We start from the raw sequence: 9,947 nt of genomic DNA, 5'->3' as shown, positions 1-9,947 counted from the left end.
TGCTCCGCTCCCCCCACCCTCCACCTCCCCCCTCCTGCCCGCCCCGCGCGCCTCCTCCCCGGGTTCCCCCTCCCCCACCGCCGCCTCCTCCTCCTCCCGCCCCAGGGTGAGCGCGAGCCACCTCCCTCCCTCCCTCCGCCATGGATCCCAGCAACTGGAGCAGCTTCATCTTCCAGGTAACAACCCCCTCCCCCCGCCCCCACCCCCCTGCCCACACCCCCTCCTGCCCGCCCTCCCTCCCGTCCCACCCCCCCTCCGCGCGCCCGGTGCGCGCGCAGCTGTCCCCCTCCCTCCCTCGCGCCCTCCCCCGCCCTCCCCGAGGCGCCGGCTGGGCGCGCGCGCGGCGGGGGCCGAGGCTGCTCCCTCGCTCCCCCCACCCCGCCCCGCCAGGCTCCAACCGCCGCCGCCGCCGCCGCCGCCGCCGCCGCCGCCCGGGCCCCCGCCCCCGGCCCCGGCCCCGCGGGGCCTCCCGCCCCCACCCAGGGGGCGTCGCCGCCGCCGTCGCCGCGGCGCTCCGCGGCCCGCAAGGCGCCCTCCTTCCCTCCCTCCCTCCCGCCGGCCGGGGTGCGCGGGCGGCGGGGCGGCCCGCGGGCCATGCGTTCGGCGCGGCCCAGCCCGGCCGGCCGGGGGCGGCGCCCCGAGCCCGGGCCCCGCGCGGCCCGCGCCCCCGGCCCCCGCTGAGCCCCGGGGGCCCCGCTGCGGCCGAGGCCATGTTCCCGGTGTTCCCTTGCACGCTGCTGGCCCCCCCCTTCCCCGTGCTGGGCCTGGACTCCCGGGGGGTGGGCGGCCTCATGAACTCCTTCCCGCCACCTCAGGGTCACGCCCAGAACCCCCTGCAGGTCGGGGCTGAGCTCCAGTCCCGCTTCTTTGCCTCCCAGGGCTGCGCCCAGAGTCCATTCCAGGTGAGTAGGGCCGGCCGCGGCGGCCCGGGCTGGGGGGGCGCCCGCCTGCACTCGCGGCCCACTCGGCGCCTTGTTTCCGTAGGCCGCGCCGGCGCCCCCGCCCACGCCCCAGGCCCCGGCGGCCGAGCCCCTCCAGGTGGACTTGCTCCCGGTGCTTGCCGCCGCCCAGGAGTCCGCCGCGGCTGCTGCGGCCGCCGCCGCCGCTGCTGCCGCCGTCGCTGCCGCGCCCCCGGCCCCTGCCGCTGCCTCCACGGTGGACACAGCAGCCCTGAAGCAGCCCCCGGCGCCCCCTCCGCCACCCCCGCCCGTGTCGGCGCCCGCGGCCGAGGCCGCTCCCCCCGCCTCCGCCGCCACCATCGCCGCGGCGGCGGCCACCGCTGTCGTAGCCCCAACCTCGACGGTCGCAGTGGCCCCGGTTGCGTCTGCCTTGGAGAAGAAGACAAAGAGCAAGGGGCCCTACATCTGCGCTCTGTGCGCCAAGGAGTTTAAGAACGGCTACAATCTCCGGAGGCACGAAGCCATCCACACGGGAGCCAAGGCCGGCCGGGTCCCCTCGGGTGCTATGAAGATGCCCACCATGGTGCCCCTGAGCCTCCTGAGCGTGCCCCAGCTGAGCGGAGCTGGCGGGGGAGGGGGAGAGGCGGGTGCCGGCGGCGGCGCTGCCGCAGTGGCCGCCGGTGGCGTGGTGACCACGACCGCCTCGGGGAAGCGCATCCGGAAGAACCACGCCTGCGAGATGTGCGGCAAGGCCTTCCGCGACGTCTACCACCTGAACCGACACAAGCTGTCGCACTCGGACGAGAAGCCCTACCAGTGCCCGGTGTGCCAGCAGCGCTTCAAGCGCAAGGACCGCATGAGCTACCACGTGCGCTCACATGACGGCGCTGTGCACAAGCCCTACAACTGCTCCCACTGTGGCAAGAGCTTCTCCCGGTGTGCACGGGGCCTCGGCCGCCCGCTAGGCCGTGGGGAGGGAGGGACGCGACGGAGGTGGCCTGGCCGTTGCTGGCGGGGAGGGAGGCGGCTGCTGAGGTTGGGGAAGGGGAGCCCCTCCCAGGGCGGAGGGAGGAAGCCTCTCCCGGTTACCAGGGAGCAAGGGGTGGTCCTTTGTCAAGGAGGTGGGCCTTGGGGTTGACGGAAGCTAAGCGTGGGAGGAGGCGGCGGCGGCAGCGGCTGGGTTCCAGGGGAGGGATTTCCTGCCGAAGTGGCGCTGTGACGGCCCGGGCTCCGGGAGGAGGCGCAGGGATCCCCGGAAAGGCCTGTGGTGCAGGTTGGCGGATTTGGGGCGCACCACCTGCGCCCTAACCCCAACCCCAACGTGTCCCCAGGCCGGATCACCTCAACAGTCACGTCAGACAAGTGCACTCAACAGAACGGCCCTTCAAATGTGAGGTAGGAAGCCCGCCTCCTCCCGTCCTGGTTTTCATGATTTTGATCCTCATGGTAGCTGTCTGAGTTCAGCCTCTCAGATCCCCTTTTTCTCTCTCTTCTTTTTGCCTTTTCACTCCATTTTCTCATCCCTTTTTCAAGGCCTCATCATGCCACTCCCATTTCCTACAGATCAAAGATCCCCAAGGCTCTGATACCTTTAACCTCTTGCTCCCCCCTCCCCAGCCCGCCAAGCTTTAACTCTCCTGTGACACCCCCCACGCCCCTCCCCCCTCCCCAGAAATGTGAGGCAGCTTTCGCCACGAAGGATCGGCTGCGGGCGCACACAGTTCGACACGAGGAGAAGGTGCCATGTCACGTGTGTGGCAAGATGCTGAGCTCGGCTTATATTTCGGACCACATGAAGGTGCACAGCCAGGGCCCTCACCATGTCTGTGAGCTCTGCAACAAAGGTACATGCCGAGGACTGCCGGGAGGGCCAGGGGCAGAGGGTGGGCGCCTGGCCAGACGCCCTGCCACGGATACGGGCTAAGGGTGCTGTAGCCAAGAGCTCGTGGCGTCTAGAGTCCTCCAAGAGGTCAAGGGAGCAGCGGGGGACACCTGAATGAATGTTGTTAGACTCTTAAGTCCTGGCTGGAGGAGAGATCTGCCAGAGAGGTTGAACCTCCTGGGCATACGTGGGGAGAGCGGGAGTGGAACTTGGCTGCTCTAGGGAAGGGAGTAGTCAAGAAAGCCAGTTCCAAGGGTCACAAGGCAAGGTTTCCGCCGCGCAGCCACAAGGTCTTGTCTCCAGCTCCTGGGGCAGGTGGAGTAGTACACGGGCTGGGATTTACCAGCACGCACCCTGCACGGGTAGCAGAGAAAGCTGCCTTCAGTCAGACTCACCGGTTAACTGGGTTGAGACCGCGGGGCACTGGAGGGAGGGGGACACAGCCGTCTCTGCTGAGGGTCAACCCTGCCATTGGCTAGGAGTCAGTGTCCTGTCATCCTGGGAGAGGTCTCCCGGCCATGGAGAGTGAGCTCTGTAGGTACCAAGGCTGAGAAGCGGGCACTACGCAAGCCACGCCCCAGGCTCAGGGAGGGGCTGCTGTGCCCACCAGCCCCAGCAGAGCAGTTAACCCCAGGCTACCAAGGATGCCGTGGGAGGAGGACAGGGCCATCTGAGGAGGACATCCCCCGCCTAGGAGATCAGCCCCGTCTCTGGGGTCTCCGCCTGGCTGACCCCCGCCCCATCCCAATCCACCCCCCAATAGGCTTCACCACGGCAGCATACCTGCGCATCCACGCGGTGAAGGACCACGGGCTCCAGGCCCCGCGGGCTGACCGCATCCTGTGCAAGCTGTGCAGCGTGCACTGCAAGACCCCTGCCCAGCTGGCCGGCCACATGCAGACCCATCTGGTGGGGGCCGCCCCCCCTGTCCCGGGAGACGCCCCCCAGCCACAGCCCACCTGCTGAGGGGGACCCCACACCCACCAGGCAAGGCGTGGGGCATGGCTGGGGGGCGGGATGGGGGGTGTGGGGGACAAGGGGGCTCAAAGGGCCCAATAGGGGATCTCAGGAAGGCGAGGGATGCCCATGTACCACTCAGGCTAGGGAGATTTCTGGGCACAGGGAGGACCTTTGAGGAGAACTGCTCTGTCTGGGTGAGGATGCAGGCCGAGGCCTCTGGGAACCAGATAGGAAGTGAGCAACGGCTGTGTCCCAGGGGAAGCAAACTGGGAAGGTCTGGGGTGAGGGCAAGGCTTTTGCCATTCAGATCGCGCTGTGATCCGTGGTGTTTTTCGTGTGCAGGTACTGGTGAGGTTTGTCCAATGGCGGCAGCGGCGGCGGCGGCGGCGGCGGCGGCAGCGGCAGCAGCAGCAGTAGCAGCCCCTCCCACAGCTGTGGGCTCTCTCTCGGGGGCGGAGGGGGTGCCTGTGAGCTCTCAGCCACTTCCCTCCCAACCCTGGTGAGCTCCAACTTGGTTGCGGGGGAGAGGGGAGAATGGAGTAGAGTTCCCTGGTACAGGCTCCTCTCCCCCCTCTTTTCCCACCAACTCCTATTTCCCCACCAACCAAGGAGCCTCCGAAAGGAAAGGAGGAAGAAATGTTTTCTTAGGGGAATTCGCTAGGTTTTAACGATTTGTTTCTCCTGCTCCTCTCTTCTATCAGACCTGACCCCACACAAACCTGTCCCCTCGGTTGTGTTGAAGTCCCCTGGACAGTGGGCAGGGTGGCAGAGGACACGAGCAGCCACTGCCCGTACCCCCTCTCCTCTCTGTAAGCCCATGCCCTGTCCTCCCAGGGACTTGTGAGCCTTTTCCCTCAAAGGTCCTCTTCTCTCCTTCCAGTCCTCTCCCCCTGCTGTCTGCAGCCCCTCCCCGGGGAGTTGGTGCTTTCTTTTTCCCTTTTTTTTTTTTCCAGGGGGAGGGAGGAGAGGAAGGAGGGGGATCAGAGCTGTCCCAGAGGGAAAGCGGTGAGGTTTGAGGAGGGGCAGAAGCAGGGCCGGCAAAGGTTGTACCTTCATAAGGTGGTATGGGGGTTTGGGGTCAAGCCCTGAACATCGTCCTGCTTGAGAATCTGTCAGGGGAAAAAGTCAAGGGGAGCAGAAGGAGGAGCCAGGAGGGCCAGAGGCAAAGAAGAGATGGAGTCTTAGGGGCCAGGGTGAGCGAGGGGTCCAGGGCCTAGAGGTGCTTCCTGGGGGCGGGGGAATGCAGCCAGTGTCCCCCTCCCCTTTTCCACCCCAGCTCCAGCCCTGGTCTTGTCTTTTCATCCCTCTTCCCCACGACAGAAGTTGTGGCCCTGGCCATGTCATCGTGTTCCTGTGTCCCCTGCATGTACCCCATCCTCCACCCCTTCCTTTTGCGCAGACCCTATTACAATAAATTTTAAATAAAATCTTGTTTCTGGCTCTGGATTAAATGAATTGCCATCACTAAGCACCTGCCCCCACCCCCAAGGGTTTGTTCTCGGCCAGGTGTCTTATAAGTCCAGCCTTGCTCTGCCCTGTGCGGCTGTGGGGTTCTGGCTCCGCCCTCCCCAGGGGCAGCCTTACTGGCGGCAGCACAGATTTAGGGCGGGGCCAAGGCTGTGGCTGTGGAGAGCAAGTTCCAGGTCTCTGGGGAATTCCCAATTGGGACAGGCCCAGAATAGCCCCTGGAGGTTTGAAGAGGCCCCGTTAGAAACCCAAACAGCTGCCAGACAGGAATGCCGCCATCCCCCGTCCACACCCATGACCGCTGCTCAGCCCCCAGCCGCATCCCTTCCTGCGCGCGTTACATCCCTGAGGCCATGGTGGGTGGATGCGGCTGCGGAAAGGCTGGGTAGTCCGAGCCCTAGGACTGAGCAGCGAGGTAGAGAATGAAAGCTGCACCTGTCCCTCATTCTGGGCATAGGCCACCCCGTGTTTACACGGGCTCTTCTGCCCAGCCTCTCCTGCCCCTTGGAATTTCCTTTCCTGTCCCCGCTCCGTCCTTTCCAGGGCCCCTTTTTCGAGCCTTCCAGCGCTAGTTTCTGCTGCTCCTTTCTGCAGGGTCCATTCTCTCGAAACCCCACCCTGCTCCTCCTCTGCAGCCTCCCCGTGTCTTGCCCCATCTTCCTTCCCCTCCTCCTGCTCGTAGAGGCGCCTCCACCCGGTCCTGCCTGTCTCACTGGTCCCGTCTCCTCGCAGAACCCTCTCCGTTTTCCCCAACCCCCGTCTCTTCCAGGGATCCCGGTGACCGTTGGCGGGCGGGGCCGGGGACTTAGGAAGGAGGCGGGGGGCCCCGCCTGGAGGCGCGCGTGGGAAGGGGCAGGGAGGGGGCGCGAGTGGTCCACGGGCCGGTTGCCTGGGTAACGCGTGGCTCCCTTGGGCTGGCGGGAGGGGCCGGAGGCTCGCGAGGGGCGGGGGCGGCGCGCGACGGCGGCGGAGCGTAGGGGAGGGGACCGGAGAGGAGGGGATGAGCACACGGGAGGGGAGAGGAGGGAGACCCGCCGCCTCCCTCCCTCCCTAGCTGACTTGCTCTCTCCCGGGCTGCGGCTGCTGCAAAAGCCAGCAGCGGCAGCGGGAGCTGTCCGGAGGCCGGCGTCGAGGTGAGACCCGGGCAGACTGAGGCTGCGGGTAGGAGTGGACCGACCGACGGCCGACGCCGGGCGGGCTGCACGGGAATGCGGGTGTCTAGAGGGCTGGTGGTGCTGGGCGGGCTGAACCCTTGGGAGGAGGCGCCAGCCCACCGAAGGCGAGGGAAGCCCCGGGAGAGGGGCTGACAGGGGATCGGAGGAAATAACCAGGTCCCCCAGGAAGAAGCGGGGGCGTCCTCGCCCTAAACGCGCAGCAAGAAAACCCGCACCGCCTGGGCGCCCAGGGAGGAGGGGAGGATGCAGAGGGAGTGGAATGCGAATGTCGGGTCCTCTGCCCAGTCTGCCTGTCGGAGTGCTGTTTGCACAGCTCGTTAATTTTGGGGTGCTGGGATCTGAGAGTCTGGATCTTGTTGGATGGACCCAGGGAGAGACCCTGGAGAAGGTCCTGTTTACAAAAGGGTTAATCTTCCCCAGGGCTCTCCAAGCAGAATACTTTGAGTAGAGCACTCCTCCCCCAGGGATGTCCCACCCTAAAGCAAAGGAAACCCCAACTTTCTTCCTCTCCCTAGAGGCAGTGCAAGGCTGGCCCTGAGACAGGAATGTGGCCCAACTGGGCCTGCAGTGCTGAACACCCTCTTCCCTCCTCACCCCAAGCCTATCTCCTCCTCTTCCAGGGTTTGCCGCTGTCTCTGCTATTCCATCCTCCCCAAAGGGGCTCTCTCCCCTCTCCCATCTCAAGATGGCAGCCAGCAGCTCTGAGGTCTCTGAGATGAAGGGGGTTGAGGAGAGTCCCGAGGTTCCAGGCAAAGGGCCTGGCCATTCTGAAGCTGAAACTGGTCCTCCCCAGGTCCTAGCAGGGGTACCAGACCAGCCAGAGGCCCCGCAGCCAGGCCCAGACACCACTGCAGCCCTTGTGGACTCAGGGCCCAAGGCTGGGCTGGCTCCAGAAACCCCAGAGACCCCCGCTGGGGCCTCAGAAACAGCCCAGGCCACAGACCTCAGCTTAAGCCCAGGAGGGGAATCAAAGGCCAACTGCAGCCCCAAACAGCCATGCCAAGAAACAGTGTCCAAACCAGAAGTGAGCAAAGAGGCCACTGCAGACCAGGGGTCCAGGCTGGAGTCTGCAGCCCCACCTGAACCAGCCCCAGAGCCTGCTCCGCAGCCAGACCCCCAGCCAGATTCCCAGCCCACCCCCAAGCCAGCCATTCAACCAGCGCTCCCTACCCAGGAGGACCCCACCCCTGAGATTCTGTCTGAGAGTGTGGAGGAAAAGCAAGAGAATGGGGCAGTGGTGCCCCTGCAGGCTGGTGATGGGGAAGAGGGCCCAGCCCCTGAGCCTCACTCGCCACCCTCAAAAAAATCCCCCCCAGCTAATGGGGCTCCCCCCCGAGTGCTGCAGCAGCTGGTTGAGGAGGATCGAATGGGAAGGGCGCACAGTGGGCATCCAGGATCTCCCCGAGGTAGCCTGAGCCGCCACCCCAGCTCCCAGCTGGCAGGTCCTGGGGTGGAGGGGGGTGAAGGCACCCAGAAACCTCGGGACTACATCATCCTTGCCATCCTGTCCTGCTTCTGCCCCATGTGGCCTGTCAACATCGTGGCCTTCGCTTATGCTGTCATGGTGAGCCCCATGGGACCCTGGCCCAGGCCTGCTGTGGCTCCCAGCTTCCCGCCAGTGCTGTGACAGAGCCCCAGGAGTAATCATGCCTTCCTTACCCTCTCCTGTCTGCATGGATCCCACCTCCCCAATTCCAGGGCCTTTGTTTGCCTCTCCCTAGGACCTAACCCTCTGAGCCACCACTGCCCTGCCCCTTTGGGTGGGAGGGATATGGAAACACATGTGTGTCACAGCCTCGCTGACCTGTGCCCTCCTCCCCCTGCCCCTCCACTCCTTCCTCCCTTACCCGCCATCCATGGGGCTGGCCTCTCTCTTCTGGATGACTTTTCCACCTGATCCCTTCTGGGCTGGCTTCTCCTGACCCCGGCCATGTGCCTCCACCCCTCGCCCTAATCCCAGTCCCGGAACAGCCTGCAGCAGGGGGACGTGGACGGGGCCCAGCGTCTGGGCCGTGTGGCCAAGCTCTTAAGCATCGTGGCACTGGTGGGGGGAGTCCTCATCATCATCGCCTCCTGCGTCATCAACTTAGGCGGTGAGTGGGGGCTTGGGACAGGCAGGGGAGGAATGGAAGGGTTGGCAAGGGCAGCTTTACTAACCCCTGCCCCTGCTCTCTCCTGTCTGTCCTCCTTACCTCTCCTTTGTCTCTCCTTGTCTCCCCCTCCCCCCTGTCTGTCCTTCCCTCTCCTCTCCCACAGTGTATAAGTGAGGGGCTCTGCCCCACATCCCAAGACTTTTCTTCCTGTTGGGAGCTGCCTTGGGCCCATCCCTCCCCTGGGGGGAGCCCAACTGATGGCCCTGGCCCCCACCCCTAAGGACCAAGGGAGCCTGAGCAGCCTTGTTTACAGCTTCTGTCCTGCTCCTGCATCTTGCCAGGCTCCTCTGCCAACTGTAGGCCTCCCTCATCCCTGCACTGGTTCCAACCTCCCTGCACTTCTGCCTGCATCCCCTCCAGCCTCTTGGCCCCCTATCCCTGCACTTCTGGAAACCTCCCTGCACTCTGGAAACCTCCCTGAACACCTCCCCAACTCTGCGCTCTCAGCCTCCCTGCATCTCTCCTGGCCTCCCTGCACTTCTTCCCGCCTCCCAAATTCTCTGGACCTCCACCCTGGCCTCCTCCCAACTTCCATTGTCTTGGCATCTCTCAACCCTCAGTCCTCTCCTCCTTCCCTTATCATCTCCCCTTTCCTCTCCACGTCCCTCCCCCTTCCTCTTCCTGCCTCCTCATCTCCCTTAAGCATCCTCTTCTCCAACCTCCCGTCACCGTTTACTCTGCAAAAATGACAGCACTTAGATGAGGCTTGGGGGCGGGAAGCAGTGTTGGGAGAGGGCTCCCCAACCCCGGGCTCCGACTGTTCTCTGCTGGGACCACCCAGGGTCGGACACCCAAGGGTGTCTTGCAGGTCGTAGAGCTGGCAAGCCGGGCCTCGTGTGGGGACTCGGGCGAGGGTGGCGAGCACTGGTTCCGAACGCACGCAGGGGAGAAGGGAGGGACGCGGCGCTGACCCCTCCAGGTCAGCTGGAGTTGACCCGCCCACCTGGGCTTTTCAACCCCAGTCCACCAGTTTTTTCTTGAAGGTGTCGGGCTAGATTCATTCACGTGCTTCGTAACGAAAGAATCCAAAAAATAGGACCAAAGCGCCCACTGGCAGGAGCGAGGGCGGGGCGGGGCGCTCTATAATTATTTTCTAAGCTGACGGGGGAGGTTTGTTGCACGCGACAGCCCGCTGAGGAGGCGGGCACCGAGCTACAACGCGGTTCGGATTTGGCGGGGTTTTTTTTCCAAAAAAAAAAAAAACTAAAATTCTTAAAAAAAAAAAAAAAAAAAGGCTATTATCAAACTGATTTCTCCCTTTTTGTATGCCGGATGCTGCATGAGTCTGAAACACCAATAAACGGAGACTGCATGAGACTCGCCTCCAGTCTCGGTTGGTTCCTGCGTTCGTCCCGCCGGCCCGCCGGTGCTGCCTCTCTTCCGGCAGAACCTTATTGGGTGGTATGCGCAT

At 64.5% G+C, this 9,947-nt stretch overlaps 2 protein-coding genes and 1 long non-coding RNA gene across 10 annotated transcripts; 2 read left to right on the top strand and 1 right to left on the bottom strand.

Annotated features, from left to right (window-relative positions):
* The first annotated feature begins 28 nt into the window (after positions 1 to 28).
* Positions 29 to 5,173, top strand: LOC105482904 (MYC associated zinc finger protein). Of its 6 annotated transcripts, XM_071084391.1 has the most exons (7): positions 29 to 176; positions 816 to 902; positions 985 to 1,835; positions 2,231 to 2,294; positions 2,572 to 2,743; positions 3,545 to 3,768; positions 4,084 to 4,222. In XM_071084391.1, the coding sequence occupies exons 1-6, from the start codon at positions 141 to 143 to the stop codon at positions 3,745 to 3,747; spliced, it is 1,413 nt and encodes a 470-aa protein (XP_070940492.1). In that variant the 5' UTR covers positions 29 to 140; the 3' UTR covers positions 3,748 to 3,768; positions 4,084 to 4,222. The 6 variants fall into 6 exon arrangements, 5 of the variants coding, with proteins under 5 accessions (XP_070940492.1, XP_070940493.1, XP_070940491.1 ...); XM_071084392.1 differs by lacking the exon at positions 3,545 to 3,768 and having other exon boundaries at positions 30 to 176; positions 4,084 to 5,173; XM_071084390.1 differs by lacking the exon at positions 29 to 176 and having other exon boundaries at positions 545 to 902; positions 4,084 to 5,173.
* On the bottom strand, positions 2,646 to 3,705 carry LOC112426911 (uncharacterized). Its single transcript, XR_003018302.2, has 2 exons — positions 3,565 to 3,705; positions 2,646 to 3,135 (listed from the first exon to the last, which is right to left on the bottom strand). It is a non-coding gene; the product is annotated as an uncharacterized lncRNA (long non-coding RNA).
* Positions 5,174 to 6,201: 1,028 nt separating the features above from the next.
* Positions 6,202 to 9,853, top strand: LOC105482903 (proline rich transmembrane protein 2). Of its 3 annotated transcripts, XM_011743362.3 has the most exons (4): positions 6,202 to 6,341; positions 7,004 to 7,947; positions 8,344 to 8,476; positions 8,640 to 9,853. In XM_011743362.3, exons 2-4 carry the CDS (start codon positions 7,069 to 7,071, stop codon positions 8,648 to 8,650), a joined length of 1,023 nt encoding a protein of 340 aa, XP_011741664.1. In that variant the 5' UTR covers positions 6,202 to 6,341; positions 7,004 to 7,068; the 3' UTR covers positions 8,651 to 9,853. The 3 variants fall into 3 exon arrangements, with proteins under 3 accessions (XP_011741664.1, XP_011741662.1, XP_011741663.1); XM_011743360.3 differs by having other exon boundaries at positions 8,344 to 9,853; XM_011743361.3 differs by having other exon boundaries at positions 6,233 to 6,369; positions 8,344 to 9,853.
* Positions 9,854 to 9,947: the final 94 nt, after the last annotated feature.

The sequence above is a fragment of the Macaca nemestrina genome, chromosome 18 (assembly GCF_043159975.1).
Source record: "Macaca nemestrina isolate mMacNem1 chromosome 18, mMacNem.hap1, whole genome shotgun sequence".
Classification (NCBI taxonomy): domain Eukaryota; kingdom Metazoa; phylum Chordata; class Mammalia; order Primates; family Cercopithecidae; genus Macaca; species Macaca nemestrina.
This window is presented reverse-complemented; position numbering and strand designations above follow the sequence as displayed.